The 14,375-nt window shown below is 45.6% G+C and overlaps 1 protein-coding gene across 3 annotated transcripts in view; it reads right to left on the bottom strand.

Annotated features, from left to right (window-relative positions):
* Window positions 1–2,706: 2,706 nt before the first annotated feature.
* ALDH1A3 (aldehyde dehydrogenase 1 family, member A3) overlaps window positions 2,707–14,375 on the bottom strand; it is a 36,062-nt gene continuing 24,393 nt past the window's right edge. For all 3 annotated transcript variants that reach the window (XM_011957481.1, XM_011957490.1, XM_011957497.1), the window contains 4 exons: window positions 12,824–12,988; window positions 11,235–11,392; window positions 10,051–10,125; window positions 2,707–4,626 (listed from right to left, as the gene is read on the bottom strand). In XM_011957481.1, the coding sequence (XP_011812871.1) occupies window positions 4,554–4,626; window positions 10,051–10,125; window positions 11,235–11,392; window positions 12,824–12,988 (471 nt within the window). In that variant the 3' untranslated portion in view covers window positions 2,707–4,553. The remainder of the gene's footprint in view (window positions 4,627–10,050; window positions 10,126–11,234; window positions 11,393–12,823; window positions 12,989–14,375) is intronic.

Below are 14,375 nucleotides of genomic sequence, written 5' to 3'. Positions count from 1 at the left end.
GACGCACTTCCTCAATCCTGAGGCCGGCGGGCGGGCGGGGAGGGCGAGTGGCGCGAAGAGCTCGCAGAGCAAGGCCGCCGCCAGCTCTCCCCGGAATGGTTTCGAGGCGTCCCCTCGGTGGCCGCCTCAGTTTCCCTAGCCGTAAAACGCGGGCGATCGTGCTCAACCCCCGTGCCCCTGGAGACGCCGGGGTTCGCGGGCCCTTCTAGTACCAGGTCTCTCCCTCAGGTTCGGGCACCCGGCTCCTTCCACGCGGGGCAAGCGCGGCGATGAGATTGGTCGTTGCTGCGCCCAGCCCCGCTTTCACTATCCCTCTGCTCTAGTGGCAGCAAAATCAGCAGATCAGCCCCTAACCTACATGTGGCCCATACACTCCGGCCATAAAAATTAAAAAGACAGGGAATATTCATTTGTGTACAGTTCTTTCCAGGGCAATACAGAAATACGTAGTTCTAAAGCGTTGACGATTTGCAGTTTGCACATCCTCCATCACATGGATTTTACTAATTCAATTATGGATGTATGCAGAGAATTTGCTGTTTGGTGAATCATTTTTAATTGTCGGCTTTGGGGGGAATACATAAAACATGGAATATTGGTAATTTATCGTGTTTCAACCTTTCATAAAGGTGTCATCAGGCTGCTGAGGCTAATATATAAACGCAGACCATAAAGATCCGCGTCCACGCTGCAGGAGGGCCTCACACTGAGCTCCACATGTCGACCCAGGGAGAAGGCCTGCTCAGGAAAAGCAGAGGGTTCCACCCCCTGCAGGACCAGCGCCCTAGGCTCCTCTCCTGGAATGTTATGACTCGCATATTCCCAGGATTTAGCTCAAATCTCCCCCACCCTCACTGACATTTCACAGAACCCGGGCAGCTACAGGGCTCCTACAGGACCTCCCGGACACCGCGGGACCGTTCCTTGAGCGGCTTCTTGGGTCCCTGGTTGGCGAAGGGACCACCGAGTAGCTCTGCTCTGCTCCTGGGAGGCTGCTCCTGCCACTGGACGAGTTTCCAAAAGGGTGAGCGCAGTTCTGCAATCCTGTTCTCACCCCTGAGGGCCTCACACCAGTTTGCAGGAGCCAGCAGTGTGATTACTACAGATAAGTTCCCAACAGTTTGCAGGGCGTGGTGTCCTCAGTGCTGAGAGAGCGGCGCGACGGAGGCGCAGCCCCTCCAGGGCCCGCAGCCCCGCCACCTGGCGCCACCGCGAGGGAGCGCAGGCCCAGGGCCCGGGCAGCCGCTGGAGGGGACGCGGCCGAGTAAGACGGGGCACCTCCACTTCCCTTTTAAATGAGCTTGGGAATAGGCTAGGAAATGTCCCCAATGTAGAAAACAGCAGGAACATTTGACACGCGGATGACCTGTGTTGAGCCTGTTATATTCCCAGCATTTAATTCTAGCCATTAGGCATGCGTTAGCCACAGCTTCTCATAGGAAGGTTATTGCAGGTAAGTTAAGATTCCTTTCCACTTCTTCCTAAGGCTGGCTGACCCATGGTTCTCTAGCTTTTGCTGGTATTCCCACCCGGATTCTCAGCACCCTAGGTTGGAATGACCCCTCCTGAGGTGGGTGGTCAGCTGGAAGCCACCTCTCTGAACTGACTTTTCTCTCTTTTTGAAGGCACAGTGGCTGAGAGCTCCTTCTGTGTTTTCTGGTTGTTTTTTTCAGCCCAGTTCGCAGTTTCCTCGGACAGTCTTCCTTGAACAACTTCCTAAACGCCCTTCATGAACCCCCTTCAAGCTCATACCTAGGAACAAGGAGCAAAGCTTCATCCACCAGCAGGAGAAGCTAGGACATCCCAAAGGGTCCACTTCTAGAGAGTGTGCCAACCCCCACACGCACACCAGGCACACAAATGCATGTGTGCACACGCACACTACACCCTCCAATTGTCCCCAGAATGGCTCCCTTCAGGGAGTCACATTCCGGGACACCAAATGAGGGAAAATTTCCTTCTCCTATAGTTTTCTGCTTGCATTTGGATTGAGAAATAGGATGTCTCTAAATAATGTGTCTAAATTCTCTTAACGTAAGTGCATATGTTACGAGAGATCTGATGCCAGCCTCCCTTAAGTTTTTTGTTAAAGAGGTGGTGCTTTGCCACCACTTTGACCCATGTCAAATTGATCTGGGCTTTCTACATCAAATGCACAGGTTAGGCTTCAAGAACATACCCCAGTACCAGCAATGATCTTGATCCAGTGTCAGTGTCAGCTCACAAGGTGGTGATTGAGGCTTCTTGGTTAGAAGCTTTAGAAACTTGAGGTCAGTGAAACCCAAACTGATCCTTTCTCTAGATCCTCAGAGGAAAAGGTGACAAAAACAGACACTTGTGCTCACAGTCAGGGGCACAATGCTGTCCGTCAATCCTCATGCAGTCCTCCCCACCATTTCCCTCACTGACATCATCACCACTTTATGATAAACGGAGACTCAGGCAGCTTAGATGACAGCTGAAACTCAGTCAGCTATGATATGAACCTCTGAGGCCCAGCTCCTTGCTTGGTCAACCCGAGCCCAAAGAAATGGGTTTCAAAGTCAGGCAAAGCACTAGGCCCAATTGACAGAGTAAATGTAATTTTATGCTTACATTATTGATCCTGCTTTAATATCAGCCATTTTGTACAGGTCTCAGAAAGAGAAAGGCCTGCCACAGAATTCAAATGAGTTTGATCTTTAAATGAAAAAGCATAATGTTTCCCAAATATCCAAGTTTATTTTATCATTTTCGCATTGTGGAACACGATCTGCAGTTAGGATCAGAATTCCCAGGCCTATAGATTTTTAAATCACACCACAGGGGTAAACCTTAAAAGAAGTGAAACCTAACACTATATATATTTTCATTTCTAAATACAGTATATTACAGAAGGTTAAATATACCACCTCTGTGTACTTACAACTATAAAAAGATACATTAACTATACCAATTATAAATAATAATGTAGCATTTCATATTAAAGACATTATTGTACAATGAGAGAATAGGAACCCTCTAACATATCACTATCAAGGTTAGTGTCTATAGCTACTTGACATAAAATACTGAAAATTCAGTGTATGAAGTCAAATCCTGATTTAACAAGTTATTGGTAGTGTGAGTGATAAGTGTTAGCTGATGAAGGCAAGGAATGTGCTAATTCATATCTCTGACAAGGGTGATAGGCCCATTTTATACATGGTTTTCCTTATACACACACTGGTTCTGATACGGGGCCTCATTTTGTTATTGCCCTCTCCAATTTAATTTGCAAACTTAAGCACCACTTTCCCAATTAGGAAAGTACTAGTTAGTAACCATAAAAGTATCCGAATAATACATTTGTTTTTGTATTTGAAGCCACATGGGAAACACTTTCAGTTTCCCAAGTTAAAACATGAAATTGCACATCATCATTTGGATACCTAAAGAGGAAAAGAAAAAGTCACAACCTGCCAGTGAAACACTCAGGCCACTTGGATGAAGACCCAGGTCCTCCACAGAATCCAGGTGTTGTTTACTAACTAATCAGAAATTAATATCAAAATAGGACTTAAAAATAACAAGGCTGTGTTATAACAGCAGTCTTTCCAGTTGTGTATGCTTTACTAATCTAAAATGGGTAACAGAACTGGAGAAAAGGAAGACTATATAGACTTATCGTAAGCCATTAGTGAACATGATAGAAATGCATAATTTGTTAAAGCGAATTACAGCTCTGATTTGTCAAATGAGGGGGTTAATTATCCTGGGATTTGCTATGCTGTTGTGGTGTTAGAATATTGGATCTTTAGCAGCAAAGGTAATATCAACAATATTTTCTGCTTAAGAAAGTGCCTTGATTAAGGTAGACCATGATATCATTTTTGACTAAGCTCTCTAGGCTATTGATTCTGTCCTATTCCAAAGGCAGTATTGCTTTGAAGCTGAATCTCACGGTCAATGTCAATGTGCAATCCACAAAGACCCTGACATCCTTCCACGGTATGCACTTCCCAAAAGTTTCTCACCGTGAAATCCTTCTTTTTTTAAAACAAACAAACAAACAAACAAAAAACCAAACGTATTGTGAGTCCTTTCCCATGGATTGGTCCCACTTTTACCTCGGAAAGAGGCGTGGCTTGCTCTACAAGCAGGTCCACCCTGAGGAGACCACAGGTGCAAGAGCCCTGCTTGCAGAACACGCAGGGAGGTTTTCCCACATTCTTACTGGAGTCGGATTCGGCAAAGCATTTTAAGCAATGGCTGGACACTTCAAATACCACTCCCTGTTAACAACGCCCTGAGTATCTCACTGTCTCCGGGATCTGGGTTAATGGGAAAAACAGAAATGGCCAACAGCTCCCTCCCAAGGCAGGACTGCGATTTCACAGACAACATATGGGCATCCCCAGTTTGGTGAATTAACAGGAGAGTGAGAGGAAAACAGCAATCATTCAACTCCAGGTGATGTAAAGCCTCCAGAAGAATGTGTACGGGGAAGGTCAGACATGTCATTTTTTTCTCCAGCACGTTTCATCTGCCACATTCCCCTGTCCGATGTTTGAAGAAGGAGCCCCGCCTTTCCTTCAGGGATTCTTGTCGCCAAGTTTGATGGTGACAGTTTTCACTTCTGTGTATTCGGCCAAAGCATATTCACCTCTGTGATCACGGAAAAGAGGAAAATTCAAAATGAGCACGTCCCTTAGCCATTGTGTAGAAACTGTTCTGATGCTTCATCATTCCATCAGGCCGTTGGAGGCTTATGCAAAAGGTCAAAATGTGACGACTTCATGGAATAATAGCCAGGACTATAACACCACTAGTAAGTGTTAGTAGCTGCATATGTGACTTAAATGTAAATATCAAGGTTTTCTTGTGTGTGATGCTTTTGAAATAGCCAGGACTAATGGTTTACCTTTGGAGAATAAAGGCGATTTAAAAAAAAATAAGGAGGTGAATTCCCTGGGATGGCAATAGAGAGCAAAAAGAGAGGGCCTGGTGGACGGTGGGGTGAGTGTGAACAAGGGAAGAGCAGAAATTACACTGGGTTTATAACTTTTAGATGTCAATTGGGAACTGTTTGAAGAGGAGACAGAAGAGGCAGAGGCCCAAAGCCATTGGCTGAGGATGTGGCCAGAGGACCAGAGGGAAGAACACTAAGTGCCTGAAGTTGACCTCAGAGTGCACAGCTGGGAACCAGTTGTCAGACAGTGAGGCCAGCCTAGGGGGCGTGAGGAAAGCAGACATTAGCACAGACTGGACACGGGGAGTCCACAGCCTTTGGGTTCACATCCTTGATGTAGTTCCTTTCTTTAAATGTTGCAGGGCTCAGGTGATCCTTCCCTGGCACCATGGTCTGTCTTCAGGGTAGCTTCCCTTCCAAGACCCGAGAGGCAGCTTTGGAGAGATTTAAATCCCTCTAAATGCTTGATCTGCTGTCGGGTGAAGAAAAACGTGTGCTTGTTTAGGAAGAGATGAAGCTAGAGGTGGCCACTGGAGTCTCTGTAGTTAAAAAGACCTGTGACAGAATCCCATCTCCTCCCTTAGACCAATGATTCTCAAAGTGTGGTCCCCAGACCAGCAACAACAGCCTCACCTCTGAACTTGCTAGCAATGCAGATTCTCAGGCCTCCCCCAGCTCTACTATGGTAGGCAGAATAAGGATCTCCCCAAAGGTATCCATAATCAGATCCCCCAAGCCTGTGAATACGTTAGGTTACGTGGTGAAGAATTAATGTTGCAGATGGAATTCAAGTTACTAATCAATTGACTTTACAAGAGGGAGACTATCCTGGATCATCCAGGCAAGACCCAGTGTAATCACAAGGATCCCTAAAACTGGCAGAAGAAGAGGCAGAGCAAAATGAGATTATAGAAACAGGTTCAGAGATGCAGCAGTGCTGGCTTTGAAGATGGAGGATGGGGCCACCAGCCTAGGAATGTCAGCAGCCTCTAGAGGATGGAAAAGGCAAGGAAGCAGATTCTTTCCTGAGAACCTCCAAAAAGGAATGCAGCCCTTGATTTTAGCTCAGGGAGACCTGTGTCAGATTTTTATCCTACAGAACTATAAGATAATAGATTTATGTTATTTAAGCCACTGATGTTATGGTAACTTCTTGTAGGAGCAATAAAAAACTAATAAATGTACTGAATCAGAAACTCTGTGATGGGGCCCAGACATCTGTATTTTAACAAGTTCTCCAAGTGATTCTGATGCATACTCAAGTTGGAGAACCACTGGCTTAGAACTATGTTGCTTAGGTAAGTTCTTTGCCTTCCCTGAGCCTCAACTTCATCAACTATCAAATGGGAATACCATCACCTCCTTGTAATTATAACAATTACAGATAATCATATAGAGCACCTACCATGTGTTAGGCAGAAAATGAATGGTAGGTGCCATTGAGATTTTTAGGTCATTTCCTAAAACAAATAGTTGCAGAACCCATGAAAATAAGTGAATTATTTTATAATCTTTTCTAAATATAACACAAAATATAAAAGCCATAAACAGAACACTAAATTCTACTTTTGTAGAGCAAAGACTCCATCAAAACTCCCAAATGACAAACTAGAAAAAAAAATTTACAACACTGTATGAAGATCAGAGTGTGATTTTCCTTAATATACAAAGAGCTCTTGCAAGCCAACAAGAAAAACACAAATAACCAAATGGAAAAATCAACAAAGGACAGGAATAGTTAGTTTGCAGAAAAAGAAATACGAATTACCAATAAGTGTAAAAATGGTGCTCAACGCCATCATGATTAAAGAAATGTTACCAAAACAGTGGTAAGCCCATTTTTCATGTGGCAGATTACTCAATTTTAGGAATTTATTCTGAAAACAATCTCCCACAAGTGCATAAAGATGTATACACAAGGAAGTACATTAGCATGGTTTGTAATAGCAAAACCCCTTGGAAATACACAAAAGTTCCTCATAGAAGATCATCAATAAAAAGAATGGAAGGATATCCAAAACCCAGTCTCAATAACAAAATGTAGCTTGCTCCCATTTCATTTGAAAACAGAAAAGAACACACATATATAAATCCATTGTATGCAAATAAAATGCACAATACACTTTAAAAAGTGAGAATATAATGTCGCATTGTAAAAATTCAAAGCCAATGATTTCTCAAGTTAGTAAAGAAAAGAAAACAAAGTGATAAAATCAGATTGAATTAACACATAACTGACACATACAGTAGTAGTAAAGCATTCCTTTAAGAATAAATACATAGCTCCTCTCATTTTTTCTATTTCTGAAGTTGCTGTCCTGGTTCAAATTCTTGCTGCTCTTATTCAACCCAGTGGAACACCTCCTAAATGGATTCTCAGCCAGTCTCATCCATTTTGGAGTTCAAAGCTATTCATGAGCCCAGCCTTACTCCTATTAAACCTCACCAGAATGTCAGGAGGCACAGGGACTGGTGGCTGTGCTGTTCACTGCAATATGCTCAGAGCCTAGCATCCTGCCTAGTGAATCAAAGATACTCAAGAAATATTTGCCAAGCGAATAAAAGAATGAATGAGCAAATGAATGATGGAACAACGTTTACCTCTAACAAATTGGATTGAAGGTCAGGGAGCGAAGCCTTGACTTTCCATATCTCTATTGTGTAGATTTTTTGGTTACTGTATCATTTTTATTAAGAAGAAAGGCGCCCAGGAGGAAGAGGAATTTCAGGCTCCATCCTGAGACCTGCACAGAAACAGCTCCCGGAGGGACCCGTGGGTGGGCGGCCAGAAGCCAGCCCAGTCCAGGTGGCCGGGGACGGGGAAAACCATGGAATCCCCCACACGACGCTCCAGCATTAAAAAAGGGGAACTTCTCGCAACATGAAGACATTAATTAGAGACAACTGAAAACAGAAATTGGTTTTCCAGGCAGTTTCTAGGCTCCTTGTGAATTATTTTTAAATATTTTATCAAAAGCCTTGAGAAAATACAGGCCAAGGGTCTAAAAAACAGACATTCAAAAAAGTCCCGATGGTGGCTAACTGGCAGGAGGATACATGGGCTGTGTTCAGTGAGTCCTCCCTGAGCCCTGCTCTGTGCCAGGCGAGGGGGTGTTAAGGAGCCGAAAGCACTGTCAGGGTGGCAAGAGGGGAGGCTGCAATGAGGGCGAATCACCAGTGCAAAGCCGTACACACCAGGGATTGAGGGCCCTGCAGCTTCTATACCCAGGGACATTTGCTTTGGGGACTGGAGTTCTTGCTGTGGGGTGAGGCTGTATCTGGCCTCTGGGAGGAGGACTGTGTGGGGTCTAGGTTCCCCAGCCCTAATGACCCAGCTGGTTGAAGGCAGCAGATGAAAGGGGATAAATGACCACGCAAGCCCTGGGTGGCCTCACGAACAGGTGGTGGACAAGGGTGACCCCGGTTGAGCAAGGTCCTGCACTGCGGTGGGTCCAAGGACTAAGCTGCCAGCATTCATTTCTGACTGTCACTTACCAGCTTCCTGTGCCATTTTCTCATCTGAAAACAGCTGGACCCATCTCATGGATGGGTGTGAGGACGGTATGAACAGGCACAGAGAGCTCAACAGAGCCTGCCGCAGAGTCTGTGCTCAGCAAATCCCAGCTGTTGCCAGTACTGTTGCTGTTGGAGGGCCCAAGAGGGGACACTGGTGACCCCAGCCCCGGCTGCCTGTCCCTGGAGGGGCAGGTGTAAGAAGTGATGAAGCAGGGGCTCACAGAACTCAAATACAAATAGGCCACTAGAGGGAGGAAATGCAATTTCTGCAAAGGGGTTTCATGGCCAAGAATTACTGATGTCCCCTGAAGAGGAAGCCAGCCATAGGGATAAGGGGGAGTCTAATGGGCAGGCTTCACTCACATGTGCAGACGCCTTGGGGTATTTGCCGAGAGTCAGGGATGGACTACAAAGCGGGACTGAGGTGGGAGGGGGACAGGACCCCAATTCCACATATACTGGTCAAGAGCATCTGTTCAGGGATGGAAGCCAGGCCCATCCCTTCACAGCATCTTTAAGAATCTCAAAAGAAAGCCACAAAAAGGCCCCAACCAAGGCCCAAGGTGAGGGGAAGCATTTGAGTCTGTTCCCGCTGGAAGAAGTGCAAACAAGTACAAGGGAGTACATTTGTATATAAATAGGACAGACTGGTGAAATAAAAGGAAGAGTTTGGATCCCTAGAGATGTCCCAGGAACCTGGGGTGTTGTCACAGATGGTTCCTTGGGAACACTGATGCTACAAAATGTTTGTCCACACAGGCTAATAAAATCCTGAGCAGGCGAGAGAAGATAGTGTCCTGCTGGAAACTACACATCTCCACTCCCTGGATGCTCTGGGCCTGGGCCAGACACAAGAAGTTCCACCTCTTAATCTAAACCTAGGGAACTCATTTTCCCAGCAGGCAGGACAAAAAAGGAAGTGTGGATCAGTTTGCACACACAGTGGAGGGGTTTGCAGTGGGTTTGCACACACAGTGGAGGGGTTTGCAGTGGGTTTGCACACACAGTGGAGGGGTTTGCAGTGGGTTTACACACACGGAGGGGTTTGCAGTGGGTTTGCACACACATGTGGAGGGATTTGCAGTGGGCTTGCATGTACTGAGAGGGCCGCAGAGGCCTAGCAGGAGGTGTTGTCATATGCCTGCTGGGAGGGGCCCCTGCTAGGCTCAGATAAAAGGACCCAACAGGTAGGAGCCTTACCTGGGTCAGCCTTACGTGTCTTTACTGCTGTGAGTGGGGAGTTGTGTGAATAATGACACCCACATCTGGCAAAAAATACACTTTTTCAATTCTGCCTGTGTCCCCATTCAGGGAGCTTCTGTCAAGTATCCACTGAACGTCCCCAGCATCATGGGTGCTGGGCAGACACAAAAGCTGAGGTCTGGAGGGGGGCAGGCTGGGGAAGGGAGTGGGAACCGTGGGGGTGGTGGGTGGGAGAGAGGAAGGGATGGGTCCCCACTAGCCCTAGAGTGACACGGCTGGCCCAGACAAAGCAGGATGGCGGTGGAGGGGGGCGGTCAGCAGATTGGAGCCTGAGTCACTGCCTGCAAATCTAGTATCTTGTATTCAGCCCATGGCAGGCTCAGAATGATGGACACACTTACAGTTCTCTGCCATTTCCTGACATTTTAAAGCCACCAAATGGAGCCTGTGCATAGAGGGCGTTGTAGCAGTTGATCCTAGAAAATAATGGAAGAAAGTTCAGAGTCATCTGGAGAAGACCCCCTGGCTCCTGGCACTGCAGCCACTGAGCTCCCAATGCAGGGCATTGACTAATAAACAGTCTTTTGCCAAAGCTTCCATGATGAAAACACAGGGTGCTCTCAACTTTTGTCTTCTCATTCTTCCCATCAGCAGCATTTGGAAATCCTCAAGTACAGAGTGTGTTTCACTGGGATAGGAATGAAATGATAAGGGGAGAAAAAAGAAGAGAGGGTCAGGCATGATGACTTATGCCTGTAATCCCAGCACTTTGGGAGGCTGAGATGGATGGATCACCTGAGGTCAGGAGTTCAAGACCAGCCTGACCAACATGGTGAAACTCCATCTCTACTAAAAATACAAAAATTAGTTGGGCATGGTGGCATGAGCCTGTAGTCCCAGCTACTCAGGAGGCTGAGGCAGGAAAATTGCTTGAACCTGGGAGGTGGAGGTTGCAGTGAGCTGAGAGTGCGCCACTGCACTCCTGCCTGGGGGGACAGAGTGAGAGTCCATCTAATTAAAAAAAAAAAAGAAAGAAAGAAAAATCAGGGTGTAGAGGAATAAGAATTAGCTCTGAAATGAGACAGATCTGACCCTAAAGTTCTCCTGCTTCCTGGTTATATGATTCCAGGCTTATTGCTCAACTTCTCTGAGCCTCAATTCATTAATCTTTAAAATGGGGATCACAAAACATCATCTGCAGAATTACTGATGAGGCAGGGACTGGTATAGCTATTTTGCAGATGGGCATGAACTGCTTTTAGAATGAGAATGGAAAACAAAGTTGGAGGGGCAGTACAGCACAGGGGTCACAGGCACAGGCACTGGAGCCCTGTCAGCCATCTGCTAGCTGTGTGACTCTGGGCAAGTCACTTCATCTCTCTGTGCCTCAATTTTCTCATCTATGAAATGGAGACATAATGGCACCTACCTCAGAAGGTGGTCATGAGGATGGAAGGAAGCACTGAGATAGTGCTTGGTATATAATATACAATGTAAACAATGAGAAACTCTCAGTTAATAGAAGAATAAGGAACTTAGCAAGAAGCAACTCAGGAGAGCTGAAATACACACACAGTCAACTTACCAGACCGTTCCAGACTCTAAGGCAGAAGCCAGCTTCAGGGCTTTGTCGAGGTTTTTTGTGAACACGGCTGCTGTGAGTCCATAGTCAGTGCTATTCGCTCTTTTTATCACTTCTTCGATACTTTTGAACTTCAGTATTGGTTGCACTGGTCCAAAAATCTATGATTAATTGCAAGAATGGCAATGAGAGGCATGACTGAATGGAAATGCATGCTGTGAACAAGCATTTCCTTCTATTTACACGTTTTTCATATACCCAGAGCACACACATGCATGAAAAATGATGATTAGAGAAGAAAGAACATCGAAACATTTCTTTAGCTGCAATTACCGTTGAAGACTGAAGGGAAGGATTAACATGAAACAAAAATAAAAAATAATAACAAAAAATGTTTGTTATGTTTAAGATGTCTCGTTGTCATCAGGGTTTCTGAGAAACCCAGCCAGAGAGTCTTGGAGTAACCCATAGATGCACACAAGACAAAACCTTTAGGTAACTTTTTTGAGAGTTGTCTTGAAGGATATTTGCAGGCACTTTATAAGACTGTGCTCCTACCTCTTGGAGCTGTGTTTTCAACCAATGAAGATACCCTAGAACATTTCCGTAACAATTACCAGAGAAAGGAATGGCACAATAGTCACCACAGTTTGTGATATAGCAAAGAAAAGGAAATGGAAGAACTAAGGCTTGAACATTTAAAGGTGATTTTACAGGGAGCTTGTAATTGATTCAATATTAGACATAATTATAAGCCGGCAGGATGGTGCCTGGCCTACCAAAATACCTTCCAGGTTCCCCAGGACCTCTCGTCACAGGGATGTTTAAGGAGCTCAGCTTTATTCCATCACCGCACATAACAATCTCGAGGAAGACATCTCTAAAATACCTGCCCCAGAAAGCCCTTGGCAGGGACTCATCCTTTTATGTGCCCCAAAAGATCATGTCCAGGGTCTAACCTCCCGGGATCCAGCTCTCCTCTTACAAATGCTGTGTGGGAACCAGTTCCCATCTGGTATAACAGTGGGGTTAAAAGACAAAGATTTACACTTTTATGGGAGTAAGGGAGTCTCCTTAATTTCCCTCATTTCCAAGATGTCCATAGTGGAAAATGTCAATAAGAATTCCAGCTGTGACACGTTCCTTGAGTGAACACTTGAAGTTTAGTCTGGGGGCCCCTGAAGGCGGCTTTGGGCCCTGAATCCACAGGTTCTTGAATTGATCCCTGGCAAAACCCACAGGTGGCAACAGTTCTCCAACTGCAGTTGCATGACTGACACAGGGACCCGGTGTGTTAGATCAGAGAGGGCTTGCTTCTCCCCAGAGAGGGTGAGCCATGAGTGAAAACTAGCTAGAACAAACAAGGTACCTGCTGTATCATGCTTGGAGTTCACCAGAAGCAGGGACAAAATGGCTTCCCTAGGGACCCCAAAGGAGAGGGGAAAGACCACACAGAAACAACAACAACAACAACAACAACAAAAACAAAAAAACTCTCAGATCACAAGGATTTCTGGGATCCCTGGGCCCTAGGGAAGGACTCCTGTTCGAAAGGCCCTGCAGGTCGCAGTCTTGCCACAGCCCCCTTGTACCTCCTCTTTGGCAATCCGCATGTTGTCTGTGACTTCTGAGAAGACAGTGGGTTTGATGAAGAGCCCCTTGTCTTCCATGGCTGAGCCCCCACATTCCAACTTGGCTCCTTCCTTCTTTCCACTCTCAATCAGCTCTAAGATTTTGTTGAACTGCTTTTGATCAATCTGCAAAACACAAACAAAAAGTGCAGCCTGGCTTCCTTCTGGGCAGTGGCTGCCATCTCATGTTTTCAGTGGCCTTCAACATGATCAGCCGTCCTCCCTCTGCACATTCTTGTCAAGTCATGATCCATGTAACTAATGTGCCTTGCAGGTAAATATTCCTCTGATGCACAGAGCTGGACTCTTTGGAGCAGGGGAGAGATGGGGAGATAGACTCGTCTTGTCCTCTGGAGGTTTGGGACTTATTTACACTTCTATCTCCCTTTTCCATGCAGCAAAGTTAGTCCATGGGAGACACAGGTCTGAAATGGTCACATTCTTTCCTCTCCCAACTCTTTACATTCTACTCAGGTTGCCAAATTTAGCAAATAAAAATACAGGATGCCCAGTGAATCTGAATTTCAGAAAAATGACACATAATTTTTTTTAGTATAGTGCATGTCCCAAAGCAATATTTGGGATATACTTAAGCTAAAAGTGCATTCACTGTTTATCTGAAATTCATGTCTACTTGAGTGCCATGTATCACCTGGCAACCCTGTGCCCTTCTCAGTTGGCACCATGAGTCAGGGTAATAGTTACTGGAATTCTCCTATCATGATGCAGAGAAGCGAGAAGAAAAGCTAACCACCTTACTCAGCACCCCTGGGGACAAAGCAGAATGAAACTCCAGGTGGGGCGGAGGGGCTGCTCCTTGGTTGGTGGGGAACAGCTCATGAGAAAGATTCTTCCTTTTGCTATCTTGTGTAGACGTCTCCTTGCCTGGAGTTTGCCCTATACCACCAGCCTGACACACAGTTTGTGAACATGCTACTGACCAGTTGTCAAAAACGCACCCTTTTGGAAGACTGCTCAAGGGGGAAAATGCTCTTTCTGCCCCCTCCACTGGGCCTTCTTCCTGAAATCTATGGGAATCCTGTCCTTTATCATGATCTGTGGCTGGTCTCCCTCCTCTTTGGCTAGGAGAGACAAAGCTTTACTAGGTTTACCTTAGCTGGGACTTTTAGATAGGAAAACTGGTTTTATTCCAATAATCATAAACAGAAAAACAAGCAAATCCAGTGGTGCGATTGTATGACAGTCTGTCCTGGAGGAGCAGGAGAGAGGGCATAAACCACGCATGCCACTTGACCAATCATCTCGTGAAATATGGACCTAGTTTAAAAATACTAACTCAGATCCATAGCTCACACATTATACCAGGCCAAACTCCAAATAGATCAAAGATATAACCAGGAAAAACAAAACCATAAACGTTTTATATGTGGGAGACTTCTCCTGTGAACTTGGAGTGTCTTCTAATGACTCAAAATGCAGAAGCCAAAAAAGAAAAGATGTTTAATTTTGAGTATGTAAAAAAAAAGGGAGGGGGCAAAATTGGAGCAATGTC

This window comes from Colobus angolensis, unplaced genomic scaffold, assembly GCF_000951035.1.
Source record: "Colobus angolensis palliatus isolate OR3802 unplaced genomic scaffold, Cang.pa_1.0 Scaffold112, whole genome shotgun sequence".
In the NCBI taxonomy this organism is placed as follows: Eukaryota; Metazoa; Chordata; class Mammalia; order Primates; family Cercopithecidae; genus Colobus; species Colobus angolensis.
This window is presented reverse-complemented; position numbering and strand designations above follow the sequence as displayed.